The sequence below is a fragment of the Hypomesus nipponensis genome, chromosome 4 (assembly GCF_054491055.1).
Source record: "Hypomesus nipponensis isolate SF chromosome 4, ASM5449105v1, whole genome shotgun sequence".
In the NCBI taxonomy this organism is placed as follows: domain Eukaryota; kingdom Metazoa; phylum Chordata; class Actinopteri; order Osmeriformes; family Osmeridae; genus Hypomesus; species Hypomesus nipponensis.
In genome coordinates this window covers 4206369-4233589 of record NC_140364.1, presented here as the reverse complement: position 1 = coordinate 4233589, position 27221 = coordinate 4206369, and the positions used below count along the sequence as shown (strand labels likewise).

General features: G+C 50.2%; 4 protein-coding genes across 4 annotated transcripts; 2 read left to right on the top strand and 2 right to left on the bottom strand.

Annotated features, from left to right (window-relative positions):
• Positions 1–86: 86 nt before the first annotated feature.
• On the top strand, positions 87–17121 carry bop1 (BOP1 ribosomal biogenesis factor). The gene is made up of 16 exons (XM_084695769.1): positions 87–352; positions 1138–1347; positions 2217–2360; positions 11203–11357; positions 11523–11640; positions 11807–11908; positions 12004–12216; positions 12571–12732; positions 12858–12938; positions 13024–13093; positions 14691–14823; positions 14945–15125; positions 15551–15842; positions 16158–16242; positions 16373–16480; positions 16568–17121. The coding sequence occupies exons 1-16, from the start codon at positions 251–253 to the stop codon at positions 16719–16721; spliced, it is 2310 nt and encodes a 769-aa protein (XP_084551895.1). The 5' UTR covers positions 87–250; the 3' UTR covers positions 16722–17121.
• On the bottom strand, positions 5945–9958 carry scxa (scleraxis bHLH transcription factor a). Its single transcript, XM_084695528.1, has 2 exons — positions 8980–9958; positions 5945–6614 (listed from the first exon to the last, which is right to left on the bottom strand). Exons 1-2 carry the CDS (start codon positions 9475–9477, stop codon positions 6582–6584), a joined length of 531 nt encoding a protein of 176 aa, XP_084551654.1. The 5' UTR covers positions 9478–9958; the 3' UTR covers positions 5945–6581.
• Positions 17122–21038: 3917 nt separating the features above from the next.
• Positions 21039–24317, top strand: LOC146295086 (testis-specific serine/threonine-protein kinase 5-like). Its single transcript, XM_084695764.1, has 8 exons — positions 21039–21536; positions 21813–21920; positions 22000–22202; positions 22681–22736; positions 22889–23021; positions 23110–23216; positions 23431–23643; positions 23808–24317. Exons 1-8 carry the CDS (start codon positions 21342–21344, stop codon positions 24209–24211), a joined length of 1419 nt encoding a protein of 472 aa, XP_084551890.1. The 5' UTR covers positions 21039–21341; the 3' UTR covers positions 24212–24317.
• Positions 24268–27206, bottom strand: hgh1 (HGH1 cochaperone). The gene is made up of 6 exons (XM_084695765.1): positions 27107–27206; positions 26127–26760; positions 25902–25999; positions 25614–25804; positions 25192–25308; positions 24268–24689 (listed from the first exon to the last, which is right to left on the bottom strand). Exons 2-6 carry the CDS (start codon positions 26666–26668, stop codon positions 24507–24509), a joined length of 1131 nt encoding a protein of 376 aa, XP_084551891.1. The 5' UTR covers positions 26669–26760; positions 27107–27206; the 3' UTR covers positions 24268–24506.
• Positions 27207–27221: the final 15 nt, after the last annotated feature.

Sequence of the window (27221 nt, the reverse complement as noted above, 5' to 3'; positions counted from 1 at the left end):
TACATAGGCTACATGATACATACACTTCACATACATTAATTTCAAAAAATGTAAAAAAAAAAATATATATATATAATATAAAATTGAACATTAAGATAGAATTTCAATTAGCATCATTGTGTGTCATTTCAACGCAACCCGCCGGTTCCATCCACGTGTAGCCAAAACGAGTGTACCCATCTGATCTACACTCTCAACTTCGACCCTTGACTCCACAAACTGCACATGGACCGCTGTTGATGTCCGCAGCATGCCGACACAGAAGCTCGAGTACAACACAGACTGTACTAACATGAGCAAGGCTAAAGAAAAGAGTGTGAAGAAAAGGAGCGTAGAAGAAGAGGATGACAAGGTACAGCACAATGCCGTTTTAGATGTAATGTTAACCGGTTAGCTGAAACCGAGGGGCCAGCTTATACCACTGTGCTAGCTTGCTACTAGCTATCAAGAACGCATGGCCGGAATTGGATTGTAATCTTTCTTGTCCAGTTAGCATCCCAGTTCAGTCTTCTATGAAGGTAGTGTGTGCTTGATGTAGCGAGTATCTGTAGGTACCGGTGGCAGTGATTGTCTGTTTTTATGAGCAAAAAGCATCCACGGAGAAGTACGATTTGAATCAAAGCAACAAAATGTAACTAGCCCAGGGGTTCTGACCCTCAAACCCTAAATCGTTACACCGATTTAGTAGATGCTTTTGCGCTCTTCATTTGTTACATTGTATTCCTTGATGCCATTGGAAGCATTTGCAATCTAAAACTTGACAGCATTTATACTTGTCAAGTAATTTATCTCAAAAGCTTTCAGAACATGAACAGTAGCCTGGCTGAAGACAGGGAAAGAGACATTTAACATGGCCAGTCTAAAACTGACCTTCCGCAAAGGCATTAACTTTTAAATAATGAACTTATTGCTCCTTAATCAAATCATTACATAAATTATAAGTGTTATAGAACAACTTAACTGGCTCAAAGCTGGCCTCGGTTTGGAATAATTTAATGGAGACAAAATGCTTGTTTTATTGCACAGTTTAGCTAATAGTCCCGGTTGGCTGGTTGATGTAATGAAGAGAGATCTGTAGCTGACGAGTGTCACACTGCAGACTATCCTGATGTTTCTACATGTCATCTCTCCTCCCAGCTTCCCTTGTTCAGCATAGACCTGACCCTGGAGAAGGAGGAAGAGGATGCTTCTGACAGCGAGGAGAGCGTGTTCTCAGGGCTGGAGGACTCGGGGAGCGACAGTGACGACGAGGATGAGGAAGAGGGTTCGGTGGAAGATCTGGCTGTCATCGATGGGCCCCTGGGGATCAGCAGTGGAGCTGAGAGCCCAGAAAAGGAAGATGCTCAGGTAGCCATCTTGACTGCTGTGTCTCGTAACAGTGTGACTGGTTTCTGTCTGTAACAGTGAGTATGTTTACATGCACACTAGTATCCCACTATTATTCAGGATATCAATTCTCCAAATTTGATACGGTCATGTAAATGGATATTCTGAATTGGGCCATATTCTGAATGTAGCATTTTCTAACGAAGACGTGGCATATGCAGATATTGTTTGGTTTGTAGGAGCCTTAGTTGGAGATGTATGCAGCGCAGTCAGAATATCTCTGTGTGCATCTCTGTGTTTTTTTTAAATGCAGTTTGCAACACACTGTCTCACTGTCAGCTCTGTGCGTTGTACACAAGCCAACTAGTTAATCGGAGTAAGCACGGCTGCATGTGAACGGAAATATTAGGGGGATCTTTATTTTCATTTTACATGTAAACATATGAGCAGGAACATTGTGTTCATGTTCCAGAATAAAGGCCAACATCTAAATGTTTTGTGCAAGTGATCATGGTTGTAGTAGTAGATCTGCAACAGTGTGATTGGTCTATTTGTAACAGCTGGTCTCTTTCTGTAACAGTGTGACTGGTCTGAGTTCAGATTAGTGCGAAAGCTGTGTTCTTTTTCCTGACCATGGGGGGGAGCTGTAACCCAGCCATGTCTTTCACAGTTTGACAGGGCAGAACCCAAATTGTAGTAAAGCAAGTCTTCAATCCCTGGAAGAGGACAGTTTCCACAAAGGTGGTCATTATTGTAGTCTACTGGAGTCTGGAGAGATTGGAGAAAGCGTGATGGTGAATCGTTTTATCATTGAGGATCTCCTTGTGACAATCTGTAAAACATGGACACCCTCTGTCATCTTCTTAAATGGAGTGTTCTGTTCCCTGCAGGAAGACGGTTCTTTATTGAAGAAGACGAAAAAGAAGGTGAAGAAACTATGTGCTGAGAGTGGAGAAGAGGAGAGGGGGATGGAAGAGAGAGGACCGAGTACCATGCTGAGGGACGAGTACGAACAGGACACCTCGGATGAGGAGGTAGGAAACTGTCACAGTCACACAGTCACGGTCACACACAAGCACACAGCCACACAGTCACACAGCCTCACACACACAGCCTCATACAAACAGCCACACAGTCACACAGCCTCACACACACAGCCACAGTCACGCAGTCACCCCCCCACAGTCACACCCACACAGTCACAATCACCCCCCCACAGTCACACCCACACAGTCACAATCACAGACCTACTTAAGCCGACATAGGGGAAATGCGTAACAAAACCCTCACTTTGGGGACACGTCTTTTTGAATGGTTTAGAGCTGTGGTCCTCAAACCTGGTCCTCTGGGCAGCCTGTCCTGCATGTGTTAGAGCAGGGGTTTCAAATCCTGGTCCTCGGGCCTCCCTGCCCTGCATGTTATAGATGTTTCCCTGCTCCAACACACCTGATTCCAATGAATGGGTCGTTATCTATTTATGCAGAAACCTGCTAACGACCATTCATTTGAATCAGGTGTGTTGGAACAAGGAAACCTCTAAAACAAGCCTGATAAAGACCATTTATTTGAGCTGTGATTTTTCTATCTATTCTGTTTTGACAGCAGCAAAATAGCCATAAAAGAAAGTTGCAGATGGGATAGGTTGTCACAAAAAGGCACGGTTGTCACACAAACTACAGAATTTCTGCCTCAGGTTGAGCACAACCATGAATAATAACAATAAAACAAAATACAAAAAGGCATTAAAAAATAATACAATAAAAATAGGACAAATACAAAACTACAGGGCTTTCTCGAATTAGGTTGTAGTTTTCCAAATAAGAAATCAGTTTATGGGCTTTCTTGACCTTAACAAGTTTCAAAGATGAACTCAGAAGTTTGACCTCATTTTCCCAATGGTTCTAACTGGGATATGTCTGCAGTGAGAGGTTCTCAGGATTCCAGTGACACCGGCAGCTTCAAATACCTGTTCACTTCTCAGCAGTAGCAGTTTCATAGCTGCTTTTTTAATACCATTAATTTGTCTCTCAGAAAATGTCCTTAATGAGCCTTTATCTGTCCAAATGTGTCTGTCCTCTGAATCTCTCACACATCTTTTAACAGTTCGATTATCTCTTGTCAATTTTCACAAAAACGACACTATTTAATGCTTTTCATCTTAAGATCTTTCTTCCTCCCCATATTGCATGAGAACTGTCACTTGCATCATTATGTGGAACAACCTCCATTTACATTTAACTAGTCATCTGGCAAACTAATTGACATTGCCTGTCTGAGATTGACACCAGTCATCTAAAAATATATGAGGAATAAAACAAATACTTTCTTTGAACACCTTAAACCTAAATGTTTATTTGACTGAAATCTTACTGATATGTCAGTTGAATAATAATTAGGAGCACAGTGTTATACAGACAGTCCTGCTGTTTGTTGTACACTCAGGATCCATTGCACTTTCTAATGACAGCAGGAACAGATGCTGATGCAGTTCCATCTCCCATGGGATCTGATCTTGTCTTATGCACTTCTTCTTATGATTTGATCGCAGTCTTCGTGATTAATCAATACTTTCTGTCACAGCTCTGACATGTAGAAAGAGGGATTTTGTCTTTATATTTGCATGGAAGAGGATTGCTTCTGTCACCATTTACCAGATGGCGTAGCATCTCTTTGTGGTGGTATTACATACCTCATTCTACTGTCTGGACTTTTCCCACTGGATGGCACATATTTCTCCACTGTCTGGGCTGGAGTAACTCCCAGTGGACCCATCAGTATTCCATCAGGGTTGTGTATGTACATTATACTCAAGACATCAGCGCTACTCTAGCAGGTAAAACAAACTAATTGAATCATTGTCAGGGTTAGGTACCATAGCTGTAACATTTAATACTCTGCAGCATGCAAGATTATCTCCAATCTTTCAAAATGTTCTCTTCCTCTTCATCTGTGCTGGAATTGAGGACAGTTCTTGACTTCATACACCTTGGCACAACATTGTTTTCATCAGGACTGGAGTCAAAAAGCTCTTCAGACCAGATCAGGAATCTCCCACTTCATCTAAGACAAAATCATTTATTTTAAAATGTAAGATGCAAATTATGCCCATATTCTGAAAATAAATTATATACTAAGTACAACTAATAAACATGCTCTTTAGGCATGTTTTGTGATAAGGGGGATATAAGATATGGGATATTATTTAAATAATAATAATTTTAGTTAAAAAAGGGTTAAGTATTACTGCGATTCCCTGCATTTCTATCTTAAACTCTGTTAAGGCTGTGGGCAAACCTCATAGTTGTGTGTTCACCAACAAACATGCTCCATGACATCGCTATGATATCTATTGATAATTTATTTTTGAGAATAAGTTTAAAAAGTTGTCAGGAAGTACAACTTTGCCATCCTGCCCTCCACAAAGTGAACATGACTCCCCCTGGTGGTAACACAACAAAATCACACAGTAAAAGGAGCATGTGTTTTATACAAATTGTTTGTACCCTTTTCACTCACGTGAGACGTCACCACGCCTAGAACAAGGACCAGACAGACAAATATCTTAACATCTTCAACGGGGAGGAGCACAGTAATAGGCCTGTGCATCCTCAGAGAGTCATCTTTGAACCCTATCTAAACCATAACACCTAACCCTGCCCCTGACACCGCCCTAACCCTGCCCCCATGCCCCCCTGTCTAACATCGTACAGACTGCTCCAAAGGATGGAAGCAGCCACGGTGTAAACATTTAGTATTGGTTGTATTCCCGCTCTTGGTTGGGACGTTTTTTTTCCTGTTGTGTTCTCTTATCGGTCAGACTAACTGCCATACTGGCAAGCTTATCGACAACGTCTTCCTCATCACCTGAACTCAGTGTCTCACGCCACAAGGTTTGCTTTTGTTGTGTCGCATGTTGAGGGTGCAGCCGAACAATGACTGGCCTGTTCCGTGTCGGTCGTAGCACGCTCCATTATCACGCTGTCCATGAGCCATGGAGGGAGCGCATTGGGGGTGCGTTCACGCAACCCAACGTTGCCTGTTCGTTATGCGCTTTCCTGGACGTTTGAATGGGATGCATTGAAGTGACAATGTCGAACATCCCATCGAGCCGGATTCTTATTGCAATTGAATGAGTGTCTTTATCGCGGTACGCACCGCTATCGTTTGTTCGCCCAGTCCCAACCCTGACTTTGATACTCCTTCGATAGTCCTGAACCCGACCATATCCCAGTCACCATGCCCCCGCCCTCTCTAGCCCTCACTCGTCACCCCAGTAACACCCACCACCATACTAACCTGATCCTGAGATTCCAGCCTGCAGACAGGAAGGTCTCGTTCCCTGCGATAGGTTTAACATGTGCTCTTTAGTAGAATGAAGAGGGTGGGGGGGGATGGGGGCGGAGGGGTAGAGGACAGGGGGAGTAATGGAGAAGGGATAGGAGAGGGGGGGGGGATTAGGGGAGGAAGGGAAGAAGGGGGAGGGGGGAAAAGCAAAGCTGGCGCCAGCTTCCTGTCTGAAAGCTGCTACTGCACTCAAGGACTCCACACAAGTGCTCTACAGTGTGTGTGTGTGTGGGGGGGGGGGGTAGTAACTGTGTGTGTCAGGGTTTTAGATGTGAGTGTGTGTGTGTGTAGGAATGGACAAGTGAGTGTGTAGGGAAACAGTATGTCTGTCGAGTCCAGAAGTTACCGAGCATAAGACAGTGAATATACGTTTATCATACATGTACTGCCTGCTTATGAACATGATTAGCTATGATGCTGTAGAAACCCAGTCAAGTTTAATAAAAAAAATAATTAGAGCGGGTTCAGTGGGTCCTGGGGGGTGCGGTAGGGTCCTGGGGGGTGCGGTAGGGTCCTGGGGGGTGCGGTAGAGTCCTGGGGGGTGCGGTAGGGTCCTGGGGGGTGCGGTAGAGTCCTGGGGGGTGCGGTAGGGTCCTGGGGGGTGCGGTAGGGTCCTGGGGGGTGCGGTAGGGTCCTGGGGCGTGCGGTAGAGTCCTGGGGGGTGCGGTAGGGTCCTGGGGGGTGCGGTAGGGTCCTGGGGGGTGCGGTAGAGTCCTGGGGGGTGCGGTAGGGTCCTGGGGGGTGCGGTAGGGTCCTGGGGGGTGCGGTAGGGTCCTGAGGGGTTTAGTAGAGTCCTGGGGAGTGTAGCAGGGTCCTGAGGGGTGTAGCGGAGTCCTGAGGGGTGTAGCGGAGTCCTGGGGGGTGTAGTAGGGTCCTGGGGGGGTCATCCTCCTGTCTTTCTCGTCTAGCAATTAACTCCTCAGAGCAGTGTTTCTGTCTTTGTTCTGAAAAAGAACACACCCACATTCAGACATAAATACATGTAGAGTCAGTAGGTGTACTGAACACAGACCCTATAAAACACTCCTGTAATGGCTGTTTGACTGCAACTCTGCTTTGAGATTTGGGGAATTATCACTTTATAACTAACAGCGGCAGGAAAACTGTATTTCAAACGAAGATGGATAAACTTTGCTATGAATTGATCTATTTTGGTCCGTTACAACATCACCCTCAAATTGTCGAATACATCACCAATCACAAATTGAAGCAATGATGGTTGTCAATAGGAACATTTGTAGTTCTCGCCCAACCCTAGTGGGTTATTTGCTGATGTCTGTATGAATATATGGGAATATAAGAGGTGAGTCTGTTCTGATATCTTGTGTGTGTGTGAGGACTGTGTGAGTCCACCAGAACCAGAACTCCTCCCCTGGGCCTTCACACACCCAATTAGTAATCCTTTTGGGTCACCCCTGTTCACATCGCACAGGTGTGTGCGCTTTGTGCACTGTGTGCCGGTATGTGTTATGCAATCCCCCCCTGCCATCTTGCACTAGTTTGTCCTCACCTGCTAGAGACATTACTCTCCAGCTCCATTACACACACTCTCTCTCGCTCTCTCTCTCTGTCTCTCTCTCTCTGTGTCTGCCTCTCTCTCGCTCTCTCTCTCTGTCTCTCTCTATCTGTGTCTGTCTCTGTCTCTTTGCCGGCATGTTGTGCCTTTATGCCACCCAGCAGTTCTGTGTAACAGGCACCAACATAGAATGAAGGATCATTGTTGTACTGCCAGGCAGTGGAAGTAGTCACTGTTTAAAAGGGAGAGTCAGCATGGTTGATTCACTGTTAGTCAGACTGTGACACTGTAATACTTATCTGGTGGCAAGGCCCTCGCCCAGAAATATGCTTAGTTTCTCACTATCATCAATCTCTACTGTAGTTTGTAATTCTTTATTTTGTCTCTCTCACTGCACTGAGACACGTGTAAACACACACACACACACACACACACACACACACAAGCATGCATTATTGTATTATTTATATGAGCTCATTTCTATGTCCTTTCACTGTAATGCCTTGAAGTCATGGTAATACTCATTGTAAGGCTAAACTGTGTCGTCATGGTAATGCTCTACACAGTGTAGTCATGGTAATGATCCACAGTGTAGTCATGGTATTGTGTAGTCATGGTAATGATCCACAGTGCAGTCATGGTAATGCTCTACTTACTTGCTTGATAATGTAGAGCATGGAAATGCTTTGATGGTAACATAGTTATGATTCACAAGGGCTATGTATTCTAGAGTTGGGAACAGGTAACGTTGCCTATGGTAATATGGTGTAATACAGTGTAAGGGCTCTGTAGTCTAGTGTTAGCTGGAGTGCAGGGTTTCTCATAGCTACTGTACTGATACACTACTGATGGGATGACTGGAGGGGCCAGTCACTGCACCGTCTGATCAACCATAGGCAGCAGGCCCACTCAGAGCTCTGGGCTGGATGGATGGTTGACTTGCTGGAAGGCTGGATGGATGGCTTGCAATCTGGCTGGCTGACCGGTTGGTTGGCAGACTGGTTAGCTGATTGGCTGGCTGGCTCAGTGACTTGTTGGTTAAGTGCAGTTAGTCACAGTGGTTTTGGGGTGTATGTGTGTTTGCAAGTGCAATGATTTAATGAAGCAGAAATGTTCCAAAGTCACGTTGCTTTGGGCATATGGTATATTTCACTGCTCAGTCTCTCCCCCTTCCTTCTCCCCCCCTTTTCGTCCGTCTCCCCTCTCTCCCCCTCTTCTTTCTCTCATCCACTCTCCTCTCTCTCCTCAGCCTCCCTCTCTCTTTCTCCCCCTCCTCTGTCTCCCCTCCTTCCTCTCTCTTTCTCCCCCTCCTCTGTCTCCCTTCCTCCCTCTCTCTTTCTCCCCCTCCTCTCTGTCTCCCCTCCTCCCTCTCTCTTTCTCCCCTTCCTCTCTGTCTCCCCTCCTCCCTCTCTCTTTCTCCCCCTCCTCTCTGTCTCCCCTCCTCCCTCTCTCTTTCTCCCTCCCTCTTTCTCCCCCTCCTCTCTGTCTCCCCTCCTCCCTCTCTCTTTCTCCCCCTCCTCTCTGTCTCCCCTCCTCCCTCTCTCTTTCTCCCCCTCCTCTCTGTCTCCCCTCCTCCCTCTCTCTTTCTCCCCCCCTCTCTGTCTCCCCTCCTCCCTCTCTCTTTCTTCCCCTCCTCTCTGTCTCCCCTCCTCCCTCTCTCTTTCTCCCCCTCCTCTGTCTCCCCTCCTCCCTCTCTCTTTCTCCCCCTCCTCTCTGTCTCCCCTCTCTCCTTCTCCCCCTCCTCCCTCCCTCTCCCCCCTCGTGTGTGTAGGAGGGGGAGTGTGTGGACTCACCCCTCTCCTCTGGTTGCTGAGACAGAAGGTGCAGATCTGTTTGGGCTGGGCGTTCTCGTTGTCACGGTTACGGCTGGGGGAGGCGTAGTGATGGTAATGGGGGGCGGGGCTTCCACCGTGGCAGGGCTGTCCTTCCGCCGGGCCCTCCCCCAGTAGCAGCACGTTGCCAAGGTGACTGATGTAGCTGGAGGCCAATCGCAGCGTCTCGATCTTGGAGAGCTTCCTGTTGCGGGGCTCCGTGGGGATGAGCGTGCGGAGGGCGGAGAACGCCGTGTTCACGCTGTTGGTGCGGTCGCGCTCCCGCGCGTTCGCCGTGTTCTTGGGGGGCGGGGCCTGAGGGTCCGGGGGCGGGGCCTCCCGGACAGGCTTGCGGAGGTGGTAGGCGGCGCCGTGCATGGCGATGCACCCCTCCCCCTCGCTACTCTCCCCTGACGACGGCAGCGACAGCTCAGAGTACAGCAGGCTTCCGGCCGCTGGGCGCACCATTGCAAATGACATCGCCTGACCACGCCGGGGTCAGGGGTCAACGTCACAGTCTCAGGGGTCAGGACAGTCGAGGGATCCTCTGGTCACCTGTTCATGCTCGTTAGTTAGGGGTCGGGGTTGAAGGGTCAGGGTCGAAGGCAGGGCTGGAGAGGGATCGGCTGCTGACCACACACACACACACACACAGAAGGCGATTGGCTTAAAAAGAGTTGTCCAGTATCGTGTAGGTCCAATCTGCTAGGTGCTGATCCAGTACCAGTGTTCCAAGTCGAGTAGCACTCTGCTTGTTCCAGTACCAGTGAGCTAGGGCCAGGGCCAGGTCCAGTACCAATCCGGTATCTTCTGCCAAGGCTTTACTTCTCCTTTCCTTGTCTCTTTCCACGTCTGTTTCTCTGTTCAGCTTTACATGTGTCTCTTGTGATCTCTCACACTACCTGCGTATATCTGTCTCTTTCTCTCTCTCTTTGTTTCAGTCTGTCCTCTGTTTCTGTGTGTCAATATATTTTTATCTCCCTCTCTCCCTCCCTCCCAGTCTCCAGATCCATGTGAGGTGTCTGAGTTTCCGTGTGCCTCTTTTATTGCCGGGGGAGTGTCCTCGCCCCTGGCTCCTCCTCTTCCTCCTCCCTCTACACACACAGTTCCTCAGCTCCTCCCCCTCCTGCCTGCCCTTCTCCACTTCCTCCTCTTCCTCCTTCCCTGTCCCCCTCTTCCTCTTTCCCCGTCTTCCTCCTCCTCCTCTCCCTCCTCTACCTCCTGGCCCTCCTCCCCCTCCTCTACACAGTTTTCTTGCTGGCACCGAAGAAGGAAACCCTCATGCCATCTATACTGCTGTAGGATTAGGGTTAGTGTTGTCGTCTGTCTGGATCTGTTTTGATGTGTAGACCCCGTCTCCTCCTCCTCTCCTCTTCTCTCCTGCTTTCCCCTCTCCACTCCTCTTCCCCTCCCCTCCTGTCTCCTCTCCTCCCCTCCCTGTCTCCTCCCCTCCCCTCCTGTCTCCTCTCCTCCCCTCCCCTCCTGTCTCCTCTCCTCCCCTCCTGTCTCCTCCCCTCCCCTCCTGTCTCCTCTCCTCCCCTCCCCTCCTGCCTCCTCTCCTCCCCTCCCCCGCCGAGTGCATACAGTAGCCATCTGGAGGATGAGTTAGCTGCTACAGTGGTGTTTTCATTCCAGACGAGGGCCTTCTACTTGAGTTGCTTTCTGGGTTCATCAGTGTGCTTATGCTGGGTCAGGGTTACAGACTGGGGTCTGTGTCCTGCCAGGCTGCAGCAGGAATGAGGTCTGTCACCTGCCTGCAGCTTCAGGTCTGGGTCTTGGGTCTGTCTGGATCCAAGGCTGAGACTCATGTGCGAGTCTGGGACTGGGGTCTGGGTTGTGCTGGGGTTAGGGTCTGGGTTGTGCTGGGGTTAGGGTCTGGGTTGTGCTGGGGTTAGGGTCTGGGTTGTGCTGGGGTTAGGGTCTGGGTTGTGCTGGGGTTAGGGTCTGGGTTGTGCTGGGGTTAGGGTCTGGGTTGTGCTGGGGTTAGGGTCTGGGTTGTGCTGGGGTTAGGGTCTGGGTTGTGCTGGGGTTATGGTCTGGGTTGTGCTGGGGTTAGGGTCTGGGTTGTGCTGGGGTTAGGGTCTGGGTTGTGCTGGGGTTAGGGTCTGGGTTGTGCTGGGGTTAGGGTCTGGGTTGTGCTGGGGTTAGGGTCTGGGTTGTGCTGGGGTTAGGGTCTGGGTTGTGACATGTTTCGGTGTTCCTCAGGACATAAGAAACACAGTGGGGAACGTTCCTATGGAGTGGTACCAGGACTATCCTCACATTGGCTATGACCTGGACGGCAGGAAGATCTATAAGCCCATCAGAAACAAGGACGAACTGGACGAGTTCCTGGACAAGATGGACAACCCTGACTACTGGTGAGGGCTGGTGACTGGAGAGAGTTGTGATAAAGATAATGGTGATGATGATGATAATAATAGTATATGATATATCTTGTATGATATAATAATAGTATGGGTGGTCATGGTAAATGCTCTTATAATGGTTACCATAACCCACTGTGATCTTCTCCCACCCCCCAGGCGAACGGTGCATGACAAGATGACAGGAAGTGATGTCAAGCTGACGGACGAGCAGATAGAGCTGGTGCAGCGGCTGCAGAAGGGCCACTTTGGAGACGTGAACTTCAACGAGTACGAGGTAACCACGGCAACCGTCACATCCTGATCACATGGCCAGAGGACCATGTTGACGTTTGACTGATGTGTGTCACCTCTCTCTTCCTCCTCTCTGTCTCTTCATCCCCATCGCTCTCCTCTCTCCCCCTCCTCTCTCCTCCCTCACTACTCCTCCTCGCTCTCTCCAGCCGTCTGTGGACTTCTTCTCTGGTGAGGTGATGATCCACCCGGTCACCAACAGGCCTCAGGACAAGCGCAGCTTCATCCCCTCCCTCATTGAGAAGGAGAAGGTGAGACGCACCCTCACACACACACACACTCACACACTCACAGGGTGTCATGTGTGAGGTGTCGCCCCTGTACTTACCCAGTGTGCTGTGTGCAGGTGTCTAAGATGGTGCACGCCATAAAGATGGGCTGGATCAAGCCCCGCCAGCCCAAGGTCACGACCCCGGTGTACTACGACCTCTGGGCCACCACTGACCCCAACGCCATCCTGGGGAGGCACAAGATGCATGTCCCCGCCCCCAAGCTGCGCCTGCCTGGTCACGAGGAGTCCTACAATCCCCCCCCTGAGTACTTGCTGTCAGAGGAGGAGGTACACACACACACACATACAGGCACACACCAAGCGTATTATTGTAAACAAAACATTCTAAACAAAGCTCTGTGGAAAAACTGCATCCACAGTATAAACAATATTCAGTATCATGTGGTACGTCTTTGTTTGTGAAGAGCCTCGACACTAAGGACATTTCAAAAGACCCATCACTCGTTTTGTGATGCAGTACAGATCTGCATAGTTACACTGCCTTAACAGGTCTAATAGCTTTGTACTGCAATACACCTCATTTGTGCCTTAGTCGAGTTGGGATGGTCATTTGATTTCCTTTCTTCTGCCTGCCTGAAAACAAACTGTGACCGAGCTGGGTTGTGATGTTGTGCGTCGCAGCGTCTTGCCTGGGAGCAGCAGGACCCAGAGGACAGGAAGTTGGAGCTCCTGCCCCAGAAGTACTCCTGCCTGCGCGCCGTGCCTTCCTTCCCTCGCTTCATCCAGCAGCGCTTCGAACGCTGCCTCGACCTCTACCTCTGCCCCCGCCAGCGCAAGATGAGGGTGAGACTCAAACATACACACACACACACACACACAACCACAGTAAAAAAAAACGCACGTGTATGATCACAAGCAGTTCTCTCAGGTTGGTTATGTAGCGGTGTGTGTGGTCTTTCTCCCCTCAGGTGAGCGTCAATCCAGAGGATCTGATCCCCAAGCTCCCCAAACCCAAAGACCTGCAGCCCTTCCCCACCACACAGTCCCTGGTAGGTACCCTGCCCGGCACACACACCCATTTGTACACACACAATTGTACACACACAAAACTTAACAGTTTTGCTGTGTTCCCAGGTGTATCGAGGTCACACCAGTCTGGTGCGTTCCATAAGTGTGTCTCCTTCTGGACAGTGGCTGGTCTCTGGTGAGTACAAGCCTATGTTGCTACTCCTAGCCTAGCCTGTATTTAGATTGGATCAAGCCTAGCCTATCACTGTAAACTAGCCTGTATGTGCACTGTAAATTAGCCTAGCCCGTATGTGGGCTGTAAACTAGCCTAGCCTAGCCTGTATGTGCACTGTAATTTAGCCTAGCCTTTATGTGGGCTGTAAAGTAGGCTAACCTATGTGGACTGTAAATTAGCCTAGCCTGTATGTGGGCTATAAACTAGCCTAGCCTGTATGTGCACTGTAAATTAATCTAGCCTGTATGTGCACTGTAAATGAGTCTAGCCTGTATGTGCACTGTGAACTAGCCTGTATGTGCACTGTAAATTAATCTAGCCTGTATGTGCACTGTAAATTAATCTAGCCTGTATGTGCACTGTAAATTAATCTAGCCTGTATGTGCACTGTAAATGAGTCTAGCCTGTATGTGCACTGTGAACTAGCCTGTATGTGCACTGTAAATTAATCTAGCCTGTATGTGCACTGTAAATGAGTGTAGCCTGTATGTGCACTGTGAACTAGCCTAGCCTGTATGCGGGCTGTAAACTAGCCTAGCTTGTATGTGTACCTCAGCTCTCCCTGCAAAGCCTCTATCACATTCCCCGCTAATGATGTGGCCACACTGGGTCACCATGGCATCCCTGACCCTGCCCATCTCCCTATGAACTCCGGAATATGTGGTTCTCGTGTGTGTGTACGCTCAGCTGTGGTTCAGTCAGTGTGCCAGTGGTCCCCAGGCTTGGTCTGTCATCTTCATCTTAGCAGTTCACTTCCTGTGCTTCAGCCTGGTATGTCTCACTGGTGTCAACAGGTTGCTACGTGTGGCCGAGTACTGACTAGAGTATGCTAGAGTACTGACTAAAGTACATACCAGAGTACTTACCAGAGTAGTGACCAGAGTATAGCAGAGTAGTGACCAGCAGTCCCAGGGTTAAGAGCAGAGGGCCATAACCCCAGTGTGCTAAATCTGTTTGCTGCAGCAGCCGCCAGTGCTGTAGTTAAAAAGTGATCATGGTTTCTGAGTTATTCTGCTCCACCCTGACGTGACCCTCGCTCGACCGCTGCCTCTGCTGTGCAGGTAAACACACACAGCGTACTAGTACGGACCGACAGAGTACAGACATGAAGCATACTAGACTAGGCACTAGCGTACTACACTAGAGTACGTATACTGAGATCCTGTAACCCACTGTTTTGCTAGAGATTGAACCCACTAAATTGATTGATGTTGCATTTCAGTTCTGCCTTTTGTTATTTCTGCATTGTACTAAATTGTAGTTTGGATGGTGTTGTTGCACTGTATTTGTGATATTGTGGTTGCACTTTTGCCTGGTAGATGAGATGTGGTTACTTTTCCTGGGAAATACAGACCGTTCCTTGACTCTGACTTCCGAAGTACCGTTAGAACTGCCCTTCTGATGCTTTATTTACTTTTTGTACTTTTTGTACATCACTTTGGAAAAAAATGTCTGCGAAATGAATCCATGTAATTCTAGTGTACTAGTTCAGTTGGGGTATACTGTTCGAGGTGTAGCAGGGTGACAGCGTGTAAGAGATGACCTCTGACCCTAACAGGCTCGGACGACGGCTCGCTGCGTTTCTGGGAGGTTGCCACGGCACGCTGCATGAAGACTCTGGAGGTGGGCGGAGCTGTGAAGGGCGTGGCCTGGAACCCTAACCCCGCACTCTGTCTGGTGGCCGTCTGCTTGTAAGATACCTCCTCTTCTCTCCTCCTCCTGCATTTCTACTCTCCTCCTCGTCTCGTCTCCTCTCTAACCGTCCTCTCTCCTCCTCCCCGTCCCCCCCTCCGACCCGGTCCCCGTCCCCAGTGAGTGCTCTGTGCTCGTGGTGAGCCCTGGCCTGGCTGACCGGCTGGTGGTGTCGTCCAGCGAGCAGCTGCTGTCCTCCTACGAGGCTCCAGAGGAGGAGAAGGAGCAGGCCGTGGTCTGGAGCTCCTCCCAGGGACCCGATTACGAGAAAGGCATCCGACTCACCCTCACTCACCCTAAGGTACTATCCTCACCCCCTCCCTCCCAGAGGCTGGCTGTTCCCAGTTTGAAGCTGTCAGTGCTCTGGTGCCCAGTGGAGGGTTTGTCTTTCCTGCAGCTGACGGAAACTTCCAGAAATAGGCAAGTTAGTGAAGTTTCTCTGCTTTCTCCAAACAAAGCTGGAGGAAAAACCTCCTGACCTGCATAGAGATGGATCTGGGTTAGCATTAGCATCCAAAACCCTAGAAATGGATAAGGGTAAGCATTAGCATATCAAACACTAGAGATGGATAAGGGTTAGAATTAGCATATCAAACACTAGAGATGGATAAGGGTTAGCATTAGCGTCCCAAACCCCAGCCATGGATATGGGTTCACATTGGCACATAAGGTGTTTTGTGGGTTATAGATGGTTATTTTAACCATCTCTCCCCCACACCTCCTCAGGCGGTGCGTCAGGTGACCTGGCACGCTAAGGGGGACTATCTGGCCAGCGTGATGCCAGACAACAGCAGCAACCTGCAGGTGCTCATCCACCAGATCAGCAAACGCCGCACGCAGAACCCCTTCCGCAAGAGCAAGGGCCTGGTGCAGTGCGTATCCTTCCACCCACTCAGGCCGTACTTCTTCGTGGCAACACAGCGATACGTCCGTGTCTACAACCTCATCAAGCAGGAGCTCACCAAGAAGCTGATGACCAACTGCAAGTGGATCTCCAGCATGGCCATCCACCCCGGAGGTAAGGCTAGGCTAAGACATGGTAGGCTAGTCCCAAGCTAATACATGCTAGGCTGGTGCCTGGCTAGTCCCATGCTTTGACATGCTAGGCTAGTGCCTGGCTAATCCCAGGCTAAGATACGCTAGGTTAGTGCTAGGCCAAGACACGCTAGGATAGTCACATGCTAACAAATGCTAGGCTAGTCCCACCCTAACACTTGCTAGGCAAAGAAATGCAAGGCTAGTCCCAGTCTAAGAGTTGCTAGGCTAATGCTTGGCTAGCCCCAGGCTTCATGCGCTCTCTCTCACTGTAACTCATCTGTGTTTGTGTCCACAGGAGACAACCTGGTCTGTGGTAGCTATGACAGCAGATTGGCTTGGTTTGACCTGGACCTCTCCACCAAGCCCTACAAGATCCTACGGTTAGCAAACACTATGCTGATCATCCTCTAATCATCATTAGCCAGAATACATAGTTGGGTAGTTTGGTCTTTGACATCATATAGACTTGATTGATTGTTTAACAAATACCCTTCACCTGTTGTTGCCTAGGCACCACAAGAAGGCCCTCAGGGGTGTGGCCTACCACAACCACTATCCTCTCTTCGCCTCGGGATCAGACGATGGCAGCGTCATCGTCTGCCACGGCATGGTGTACAAGTAGGTTACCATGACTACGTTCACAGTGTGACAGTGCGAAATGGCCGTTCCACAATTCAATTCTAACCTTCTCTCCTGCCCTTCCAGTGACCTGCTCCAGAACCCCCTCATCGTCCCAGTCAAGGTTCTGAAGGGTCACACCCTGACCCATGACCTTGGGGTCCTGGATGTGACCTTTCACCCCACCCAGCCCTGGGTCTTCTCCTCTGGAGCTGATGCCACCATCCGCCTCTTCACCTAGGACGTGTCATTACCATTTTATTGTGTACTACAACCTATTATTATTATTAACAATATGTCCTTACCTGCTAAGACCTGTTATATACATGTTCTTACCTGTTAGGACCTGTTATTAACATGTTCTTACCTGCTAGGACCTGTTATTGCCATGATTTTACACGCTAGAGCTTGGTATTTCTATCTAGAACCATCTACGAATACATTTCCTTCTAGGAGGTTATGTTATAACTGATGTAGACATGTTATTCTGTTCTATCTGATGACGTGAACGTGTTGTTAACGATGTAAACATGTTATTGTGTACGATCAGCTGATGTGTGTGGTGGGAAGCAGGCATCTCCATCAGTGCTGCACCAAGTGCCTCCTTGTTCAGTCTCTGTTTAATACAAGTTGTTATAAAACGTATGTTTCAGATTTATGTTATTGGTTTGCTTTCGTGGTAGTGTTTAGATTCCTCAGCCAATCATCGCTCACCAAGGCCGTAGGTCAGATCATAAAAATACCTTTTTAGAGTTGTTGGAGACAGAGTTTTCTCCTGATGATTCAGATGTGGATCAACTAGAACAGTCTCTCCTTTGCCCCGCCACGCCTCTCTTTCCCCCTCCTCCTTCCCCCTTTTCTTTCCCCTTCCTCCTTCCCCCTCTGGTTCAGTTGAGTTTCTAATGTCAGGTGGCAATGACATTACCCAGCCCAGAGTGGGAACCCAGTCCAGAGTTGGAACTGTGCCTGTCCCGGCGACTGGTGCCACAGTTGCTGTTTAATTAAAAGGGTGTTTCTAGATGTTTCCATTGTGTTGGGGTTTGGGGTCCACATCTCTGTGTTCTCTGTAGTTTCTCCTCCCAGCCTCTCTTCTCCCCAAGCCTCTCTTCATACTGCCTCATTCCTCAGACAGCCTCTTCTCCTCTCCCAGTATCCCTCCTCCCCCACCATCTCCCCTCCCCCACCATCTTGCCTCTCCTACCACGTCCTCTCTTCTCTCAGCCTCTCCTCCCCCAGCCTTCCCTCTCTCCCAGCCTCTCTCCGAGCCTCTCCACCAGTCTCCTGTTAATTCTGCAAGGCAGGGATGGTAAAACGCTCCATAGATGTAGATCTCTAATAAGAGTCTTTGATACGGCATACATGCATGGGAGTGGTGAAACGGCCATGGCTCATAAACCATATTGCTCTCTCCTTCTCCCTCCTCTCTCTGCCCCTCAGTCTCTCGCTCTCTTTCCAGCTCATCTGGTTCCGCTCTGGCCTAGCTGCTCGTTTACCACATTTATCAATTAGCGTCGGCAGTAGCTGGGGAAACCACTTGATTGGCTGCAGCTGGTTGCTGTTTGATGTCCCAGAATGCCCTGCTCCCCCAGACACACCAGCTGACAGGAAATTGAGGCGCATAAAATGATTTTTAATCAACACAGAGCGAGTGGACTACACGACCCAGGGAGCATGGAGAGAGAGGGAGGGGAGGACGGGGGAAGGGGGGGGGGAAGAGAGGAGGATGGAAAGAGGAGAGGAGGGTGAAGGGAAGGAGAAACCTGGACCTGCCAGACCAAACCATCCCAGACGGTGTCCGGTCGGGAGACATGGAGAAACATCATCGGTCTTAAAACAAATGTGACCTTTTAATAATGATAATAAAGTGTTCATTAAGCCGATGCTGCAACCTCTAGATCTGCAGTCGAATGCCCTACCACTGAACTACACCCATACCTCTGGATGACTTCCTGCCAGTAGCAGGCCTCGGTGGAGTGAACACCTTGAATTCCTTGTTACTTAAACCTCCTAATGTGGGTTAGCTAGAGAGCTATAGTGTCGTGTGGGTTAGTCATGGTGTTTTGTGTGTATAAAGTATGTGAGTAGCTGGTGCAATAGGACTCGGATGTTGACATCAGAAAATGGCACTGAAACAGTCTAGGAATCTGTCTGGTCCACAATATTGCAGCAGAGACTGTGTGTGTGTGCACACGTATGTCTACTTGTGTGTGCGTGGCTGTGGGTTTCCTGTCAGTGAAACTCAATAATAGTCCCATTGCATCACTCTGAGTAGTTTGAAAGCAGCCGTCCTGGTTTCTGGAGGAAAACCACGCTTTCCATAACTTCTCTTTTCCCTCTTTCAGCTTTTCAGACGCAGGAAGCTAAGGAACAAACAGAAATATGCAGAAAGGAGAGATGAGGGGCGGTGGGGAGAGAAGTGCAGGGGGGGGGGGGGGATGAGGGAAGGGAAGGGAGATGAGAGGAAAAGAGAGGAGGGAGGGGGGATACAAGCCTAGGTAAGAGTCATGTCTCTGTCGACAATAGCGTCCTTCTTCCTTTGCAAAGACTTTGGCAGATGTCGCTAGAATAATATGACTTCTTCCCTCGCTATCTTTTTTTCCACCTCTCCTTTTTTCTCCCTCTTTTTTTCTCTCCCTTCTATTGAATCCGTGCCCTCTCGGAGCATGCATCCTCTCAGCATGGCGTCCATGTTGTACCTTCCAGGGTGACTCAGCACGGTTGTACCAGTGCAGTCCCACAGCCGCAGTTTACTGAGTTCTGATTGGTCGAGAGCAGTCCTAGCAGCCTTGATCTGCAATAAAGCCTTAAATAGAGAAGCATCTGCATGACCTCACCTCTGCAGACGAGAGGGGGTGGGGAGGAGGGAAAGGAAAGGAGGAGGGGTGAAGGAGAGAGAGGAGGGGTGAGAGTAGGGGAGGCTGACCACAGTGTAATTGACTTGCCTGAGCTCATTTAGAAAAAAGTCTTAGTCGGCCGTCTAGTTTTTGTTAGATCACTGGTGAGGGGGGAGGAGGGGGAGGAGGAAGAGGCTAGCCTGCCTCTTTAGCTCTTCCCCCAGCTCTAGCCCACTCAGTTGTAAATCTGGACCACTAAGTCTTCATCAGAACAGCTGCCTCCATAGAGGAGAGAGGTGGAGTAGAGGAGAGAGGTGGGGAGAGAAGAGAGGAGGGGGAGGGGAGAGGGGGGAGGGGAGAGGGGGGGGGGTGAGGGAGAGGAGAGAGGTGGGGAGAGAAGAGAGGAGGGGGAGAGGAGAGGGGGGGGGGAGGGGAGAGGGGGGGGGGTGAGGGAGAGGGAGAGGAGAGAGGTGGGGAGAGAAGAGAGGAGGGGGAGAGGAGAGGGGGGGGTGAGGGAGAGGAGACAGGTGGGGAGAGAAGAGAGGAGGGGTGGGAGAGAGGAGAGAAGTGGGGTAGAGGAGAGAGGAGGGGGAGAGGAGAGGATGGGGAGAGAGATGGGGGAGAGGAGAGAGGTGGGGGAGAGGAGAGATGGGGGAAAGGAGAGAGGAGGGGGGAAGGATTTGTCGGAGCCTTTGAGTGAATCACCTTGTCAGAGATCAACATTCCTTTTCAGGACACAGAGCATCTTTCATTCCTGGGCAATTCAGAGTGTGTGTGCTTGTGTGCGTGTACATGTGTGTGTGAGTCTGCTGCCTGAATTATGGTTCCTAATGTTGTGGGTTTAGGGGCTCAGAGGACAGGAAGCAGTTCGTAGGAAACAGGAAACAGTTTAACGACCACCTGCTCTGTTTGTTTACATGAAGCACTCCCCAGACCCCCTTGTCTGTGTGTGTGTGTGTGTGTGTGTGTGTATGAATCACAGGTGGGTGCCTGCAGGTCAGTCATGATGCAAAGTGTACTTGTTGGCTCTCAGTCAAGTAGGACAAGAAGTTACACACACCTACACCCTCACGATCACCAGTGATCACCCACTGGTGACTTGATCCTGCCCAATGAGACACCAGCTTTCTCCAGGTAACCGTCTACAGGCCAATCAAAGACCAGCTCCCAACAGCTCTTGGAATCTCAGAGTAGGGGCAGGGGGGTGGGGAGAGATCCCCTGCTGGGGAGACCAGTACCAGCACAGGGTCAGGGTTAGAACCAGACCAGGGGGAGAGTGAGTGACCAGCAGACAGAAATGTCTTCATGTGTTCCACTGCTGGTGCTCAGTTACTGACCAAGATCCTCCACTAGGGGGACACAGAAACACGACTGACAAACGCACAAAACAGATATTTGCAATAAAATGCTTTATTTTCAGTCCAAGTGCTAAAGGGTTAGCCAGAATTCAAACTAGTTAAGCTAAACCATTTAACATATAGTATTTTAGACAATGGGCAGTATTTATCTGGTTTGGTACATATACAAAATGTTATATAATAATATAAAAGTATTGCAATTGACAGATGATAAGAAAGCATTCATCTCAAGAAATTCCGCAACTTTAAAACTCTTAATGAAAAATCCATGACATCACAAAGGAAGGGGGATTGTTTTGTGTTGATCAATGATGTTGCCATGGTAATGGTTCCAAGTCCTGCAGTCAGCAGACTCCAGCAGAAAAACTTGTTAACAGAGACCTACAGTACTGCCTGACTTTCAGTACTGCTGCCACACCTACAGTACTGCCTGACCTACAGTACAGCCTGACCTACAGTCCTGCTAGTCCTACAGTACTGTTGCCAGACTTCCAGTCTTACAGCCTGACCTACAGTACTGCCAGACCCATGCTGACCTCACAGTAAAGCCCAGAACTGATGCCAGACAAGCAGGTGACCTTGCCATGAGGAGCTGCTAGCCTCCCAGCCCTGATTGGTCCAGCCAGGCTGTGATGTCAGCGGCGTACTAGAGAAAGGGCAGGAGTCAGAATGAGTGGACGGAGGGTTTCTGGGAAGTCTATTGATGAGCGCGCGATGGAGTGCAGGGAGAATGGCTACCTGCTGTCGGCTAAGAGGATTGGCGCTGGAGCCTTCTCCAAGGTCTACCTGGGATACGCCACTCCCAACAAGATCTGCCAGAACTACAGGCTGGCCAACGACCTGCGCAGCAAGAACCACAACATGGTACACTACCCACAGACCACAGTACAGTAGAACAGAGTTGAGTTGAGTGCAGTAGAGTATGTGAGTAGAGTGCCACAGAGTAGAGTACCCGAGAGTGTGGGACAGTCACTATGCTGTTTGCGCTATCAGTCTGTTTGCCTGTCTGTCTACATGTCTGTCTCTCTATCCGTCTCATCTGCCTGTCTGCTTGCTTGCCTGACTGTCTGACTGTCTGGATCTTGGTCCGTCCGTCCGTCTGTTTCTTGGTCTGTGTTCCTGTCTGCCTGTGTCTGTCAGGTGGCCATCAAGATCATCTCCATTAACGATGCTCCTCCAGAATATTCCAAGAAGTTCCTCCATAGGGAAATCTACGCCCTGAATGCCACATACAGACACCCAGGAGTGGTGAGAGCAGACACAGACACGCACACACACACGCGCGCACAGGATGCTGGTTGATCGTGGCTGTTCTCCGGGGTCTCAGATCCAGCTGTATGACGTGTTCCGCTCCCCGCTGCGGTTCTACCTGGTTCTGGAGCTGGCGCTGCGGGGAGATCTGTTGGAGCACATCAACGCCGTGTCCCGCAGCAAGGGCATCCCAGGCCTCAGCGAGGATGAGGCGCGCAGGGTCTTCAAACAGATCGTCAACGCTGTCATGCACTGCCACAACAGCCACATAGTACACAGGTAGTGTGTCAAAGGGGTTTCTTTAAGACTGTAAAGAAATGAAATGCTAGCTTTCTTACTACCAGCAAGACAATATAAAGTGAACACTTTATTTTCCATACAGATGCAGTGAATTGTATCATGTTAATTAACGCATTTATTGATCATCCGTGTGGAGGTGCATTCTCTAATTGAACTGTGAAAATGTTTTGTTGGTATTGGATATTGTCCCCCCGGGAAACATTTCACAGTTCGATTACAGATAATCACAACCAAATCAGATTTTGAAGTCGGAACTAACTGTTCTGCAAACCACATAGAACCAACCACATTATGGTTGTGATCCACATAGTACTTAAGTAACGATAATAACCAACTTACTAACCAACCAACTAATCAGTTGCTGGTAACTAAGCACTAGCAATCACGGCAACAACTACTTTATAGTCCACAAGTTCCAGGTGCAGGTCCAATTCCATAATTTCCTCTTCCTCTTCAGAGACTTGAAGTGTGAGAACATTCTTTTGGACGAGCAGGGCTTCGTCAAACTGACAGGTACACAAGCCCCTCTCGCTTCATCTCCTAGCTCGTACAAGGTAGTGAAGAGGCTCTGGTTATACGATGTGTTTGTGGCGTGGCGTTGCGTCTGGTACGTGTGTGTATGCGAGTATTTATGTGGGGTGTATATGTGTGTGTGTTGCTGCCAGACTTTGGCTTTGCCAACCACTCGAGTGACAGGAGAGCCCTGATGAACACGTTCTGTGGCTCTGTGGCCTATACGGCTCCAGAGATCCTGCTCTCACGCAAGTACAACGGAGAACAGGCTGACCTCTGGAGTCTGTGAGTACACACACACACACACACACCACGCACTCTCCAGACACACGCACCCAACCAGCATGCCTCAAGCTCCCTGCTGTGTGTCCAGGGGGGTGATCCTGTTCGCCATGGTAACTGGGAAGCTTCCGTACCAGGAGAAACCCCCCAAGAGACTGCAGCAGCAGTACCTCACCTTCCAGACCCCCGTCTCCTCAGGTAACACAGCCGTGTGTGTGTGTCTGGTCTGGGCGTGTGTCTGGTCTGGGCGTGTGTGTGTGCTTTCTATCCCTGTTTCCTCATGGTGTATCACACCAGTTTTACGACACCTTTCTAGTACTAGTATACCGTGCAACCCTGTGTGTGCTTAGGTATGTGTGTGTGTGTTTTTAGGTATGTGTGTGTGTGCTTAGGTATGTGTGTGTGTGTTTAGGCGTACAGGACCTGATCAGGAAGCTGCTGCAGTGGCAGCCCTCCTGCCGGCTGCCTCTCAGCCAGGTGAACACACACCCCTGGCTCCTCCCCCCCACCAACCTGCTGCACAAGCTCCGCCCCACCAAGAGTGACATCACCAGCCGGAGCCACGAGTGCCCCGATAGGTCCGGGGCCTCGGCCAGGCAGCACAAAGATGACGAGGAGCTCCCAGGTGAACGTGCATACCGTGTCTGCTGGCGTTACCCATCTGTCTGCTAATGCTACCTGTCTGTGCTAGCGTTCCTTGTCTTTCTGCTAGCGTTACCTGTCGGTTGGCAGCCTTGTGGTTTCCTGCTCCTGTGTATGAGGTGTACTTCCTGTGTTCTGGCCCTCCAGGTATGGTGCTGTCGAGGGGGGGAGTGAAAGGTCATTCATGCCACTCAGGACACGTTCCTTCGCCGTCACCCTGCCGCCGCCACCCCAGCCTACGAAACGGCCCGCCCCTCGCCCCCCCGCCCCCCAGCAGCCCTGACGGTGGACGGCTGGAGCCCTCGCACCCCAAGCCCCCCCGCGTGACCGCCTGTCGCCTGCTGCTGCGCCCCACTCAGCCCCCCTCCGTGTCCCCCACGCGCCTGTTCGTGTCGCGCCAACCTCGCCCCCCCTCCCAGCCCCGCCCCTTCCACAACCTGCCCAACTTCCGGAAGCCGGGCTCCGCCAAGGAGGTGAGGTCGAGAGGCCTGGCCGGCAAGATGGACGACGGCTACGCCAAGAACTGTCTCAGAACGCCATCCACTGGCTGAACACACACACACACCTGCCTGGCTAAAGAGCCAGCCATGGACACACTAACACACTGTGAAAACTAAATGAAACGTTTATTTTTAATAAATGTGGATTTCTGGTCTGGACCTACAACTGTGTCTGATGTCTTAAAGAGGTCCCACAGAGGTCATTGACTTGGTGGTTATGTGCTCTGTTAAACAGAAGTAGGGTTGTGTCTTCCGTCCATCAGAATCTCCTCCAGTCCTCCCTCTCCTCTTTACCGCTCCTCCTCTTGTTCTCTCTCCTCCAGTCCTCCCTCTCTCCTCCTGTTCTCTATCTCTCCTCCTCCTCTCGCTCCTCTTCCTCCGCTTGCTTTTTCTGCAGTTCTTCCTCCTCTCTCTTCATCTGCTCTTCCTCTTTAATATCTGCGTCCTTCAGCTTCTCCTCCACCTCTGCTGGGATCTCCACCTCCATCAGGTTCTCCATCCCTTCATCCGGCTCGTCCCCAATCAGCACCTGGGGACAGAAAAATGCAGGAAGTGGAAACAGGAAACAGTTAGCAGTGGCGAAATGTTGATAGGGGTGTCCAGATGGGTCCACAGAAAATCTTGGGGTGGCACACCAAAATCAAACAAATTAAATGATTTATATTTTCTATGTTACACACAATTCTTCAATTCAAACCCATACATAATCATTGATACATTTTGTTAATGTTTATTTAAAAATACAGAAATCCGAAAACACTTTCCACCACCAGGGAGCACGGCACCCTAGTGCACTGTGCTGGAAATGATCTAGCTTGACAGACTGATGATTATGACATCGGTATAGAGCACATAACCCAAGTCGCCACATGACACATCACATATCAGATTTTGCTCTTCCTGAGTTTTTCACACATGACACCTTTTTCTTAACTTTAACGGTTTGTCAATAAAACAGAAATGTGTGTATGTCTGTGTGTGAAGGTGAGTGTGTGTGAAGGTGAGTGTGTGTGAAGGTGAGTGTGTGTTACCTGGACCAGCTTTTCGCAGGCTGAAACCACCTGAGGCTCCTTCTCCCACTTGTGGAACTCTCTCATGATGGGATAAACATTCTTCATCACCTGCCGGCCATGTTTGGTGGCTGTGAGCTGTTTGGGTTAAGCCGGGAGGAGTTAGTCTCCGTGTTACATTAATCACAGTAAGAGAAAATATAGATTTATATGTCTATGTATAGTATATAGTCATGTTGTGCTCCATATATGGTAATGTGATATGGTGCTGCGTGGTCATGTGATGCGTGCAGCTCCATGGTGCTGCGTGGTCATGTGACGCGTGCAGCTCCATGGTGCTGCGTGGTCATGTGACGCGTGCAGCTCCATGGTGCTGCGTGGTCATGTGAGGCGTGCAGCTCCATATATGGTGCTGCGTGGTCATGTGACGCGTGCAGCCCCACCAGCAGCAGCGTCTCCAGCAGCATGGTCCTCAGGTCGGGGTCGTCCTCCCTCTGCTTGTCCTCCGGCAGGTACTGCAGGTCGGCGGGCAGCGCGTCGTTCTCCTCCTCGCTAAGCTCCTCCCCCCCCGCCAGCGGGAGCAGCAGGAAGGGCAGGATGTCCACCGCGTCGCCAAGCAACCACTCATGGTGGGCTACAGGGGGAGGGCAGAACAGTGAGCGGGTGGTGACTGAGTGGGCGAGCGAGTGAGTTACTGAGTGAGTGAGCAGGTGGGCGGGTGAGCGACTCACCGTGGTCAAAGCAGCAGTTCCTCAGCGTACCAATCACGCCCCCCCGTCTGATGGCGGAGTCATGCTGCGTGTAGGGGAGGAGCCTCTGGATCACACACCTGCAGGGGGAGATCATCACAGCTCGATACACGGACGTACGTCATGCGTAACGTGTGTGTAAACGCGTGTATGTGTGTGTCACGAACACGAGCATGTATGTGTGGCGCGTGTGCTGCGTCGGGGCACCTGTCCTGGTCCAGCAGGAAGGCCCTGGTCTCGGGCAGCTGGGAGAGGTTGGCCAGCAGTGGCCCCAGGTAGTGCAGAGGGGCCGCCTGCTGGGGGCCCTCGGAGCAGAACAGCTCCACCAGCCCGGCCAGACCCCCCTCCTGCCGCTGCACGGCCTGCAGCACCGGCCCGCAGCTGGGCCGGTGCCGGGACAGGTTGGTGAGGATGGTGCTCACGCGGTCCGCAAACAGGAAGGAGGGCTCGAACAGGTTCCGCAGCAGCGGCGGCAGGAAGTCCTGGTCCGACAGCAGCACCTGGTGCAGCGTCTCGTCGGCAGAGAGGTTGACCAGGGCGTGGAAGCAGTCCTTCGCTATGGCGATGGAGGGGTCGGAGGTCAGGACGCGGAGGGCGTGGAGGAGCTGGGGCTGGGAGCGGAGGCTGCGGCAGCCATCCCTGGATCCTGAGAGGCCCAGCAGGTAACCGGTAGCGTGGCTTTTCACGTCCGGGCGGGTGTCCGTGCCCAGGAACGAGAGGAGCTCCCCTGCCTTGCCCTCACTCAACATGGCCGACTGTTTAGTCCTTTCTGGGTCACGGTTGTGCGCAGGACAGTCTACACTGGTGCAGGTCTACACTGAACCAGGATGAGCTACAACACCTAGGATAAAGATCTCCATGAGTACATCCATACAACAGCACGTACAGATGAACTCTCTACCATTTAGAATACATCTCAAAATAACAATGGATTGATTGTATAGTGAGCCTGTATTATGAAATAGTACTAGAATAGTAGTAATAGAATTAACTGTAAACAGTAATATGATGCCTAATGTATTTCCTGAGAATGGCAGATCGCATAAAGACTCACACTGTCCTAGTTTCTAACGTGCGATAATAAAAAAAAGGTTGAATTTAAGTAGCGAACAATAATATTAACATATACAGAGCGCCAATCTAACTTTTCTAACGTTAATCAGACACGTATTATGAAAAACACTCACCTTCTTTCACACGCTTGTAGCCATGCTGTTGCTCCTTCCTTGATCGTATTTGAGTGACGTTCCATGGATCCAATGGGATTACCGATTACACAAACATTTCCGCCCTGTAATCCTG

Bases quoted from the DNA above. Each gene is read 5' to 3' on its own strand.
- bop1 (XM_084695769.1), top strand. From the start codon at position 251: ATGCCGACACAGAAGCTCGAGTACAACACAGACTGTACTAACATGAGC. The intron at 12,217-12,570 runs GTACACACACAC...TGTGCGTCGCAG, and splicing joins ACTTGCTGTCAGAGGAGGAG to CGTCTTGCCTGGGAGCAGCA. The intron at 15,843-16,157 runs GTAAGGCTAGGC...TTGTGTCCACAG, and splicing joins CATGGCCATCCACCCCGGAG to GAGACAACCTGGTCTGTGGT.
- scxa (XM_084695528.1), bottom strand. From the start codon at position 9,477: ATGTCATTTGCAATGGTGCGCCCAGCGGCCGGAAGCCTGCTGTACTCT. The intron at 6,615-8,979 runs GTGAGTCCACAC...GTTCTTTTTCAG, and splicing joins TCAGCAACCAGAGGAGAGGG to AACAAAGACAGAAACACTGC.
- LOC146295086 (XM_084695764.1), top strand. From the start codon at position 21,342: ATGAGTGGACGGAGGGTTTCTGGGAAGTCTATTGATGAGCGCGCGATG. The intron at 23,022-23,109 runs GTGAGTACACAC...CTGTGTGTCCAG, and splicing joins CAGGCTGACCTCTGGAGTCT to GGGGGTGATCCTGTTCGCCA. The intron at 23,217-23,430 runs GTAACACAGCCG...GTGTGTGTTTAG, and splicing joins CCAGACCCCCGTCTCCTCAG to GCGTACAGGACCTGATCAGG.
- hgh1 (XM_084695765.1), bottom strand. From the start codon at position 26,668: ATGTTGAGTGAGGGCAAGGCAGGGGAGCTCCTCTCGTTCCTGGGCACG. The intron at 25,309-25,613 runs GTGGGGCTGCAC...TAACCCAAACAG, and splicing joins TGCTGGAGACGCTGCTGCTG to CTCACAGCCACCAAACATGG. The intron at 24,690-25,191 runs GTAACACACACT...TTCTGTCCCCAG, and splicing joins CCTGCGAAAAGCTGGTCCAG to GTGCTGATTGGGGACGAGCC.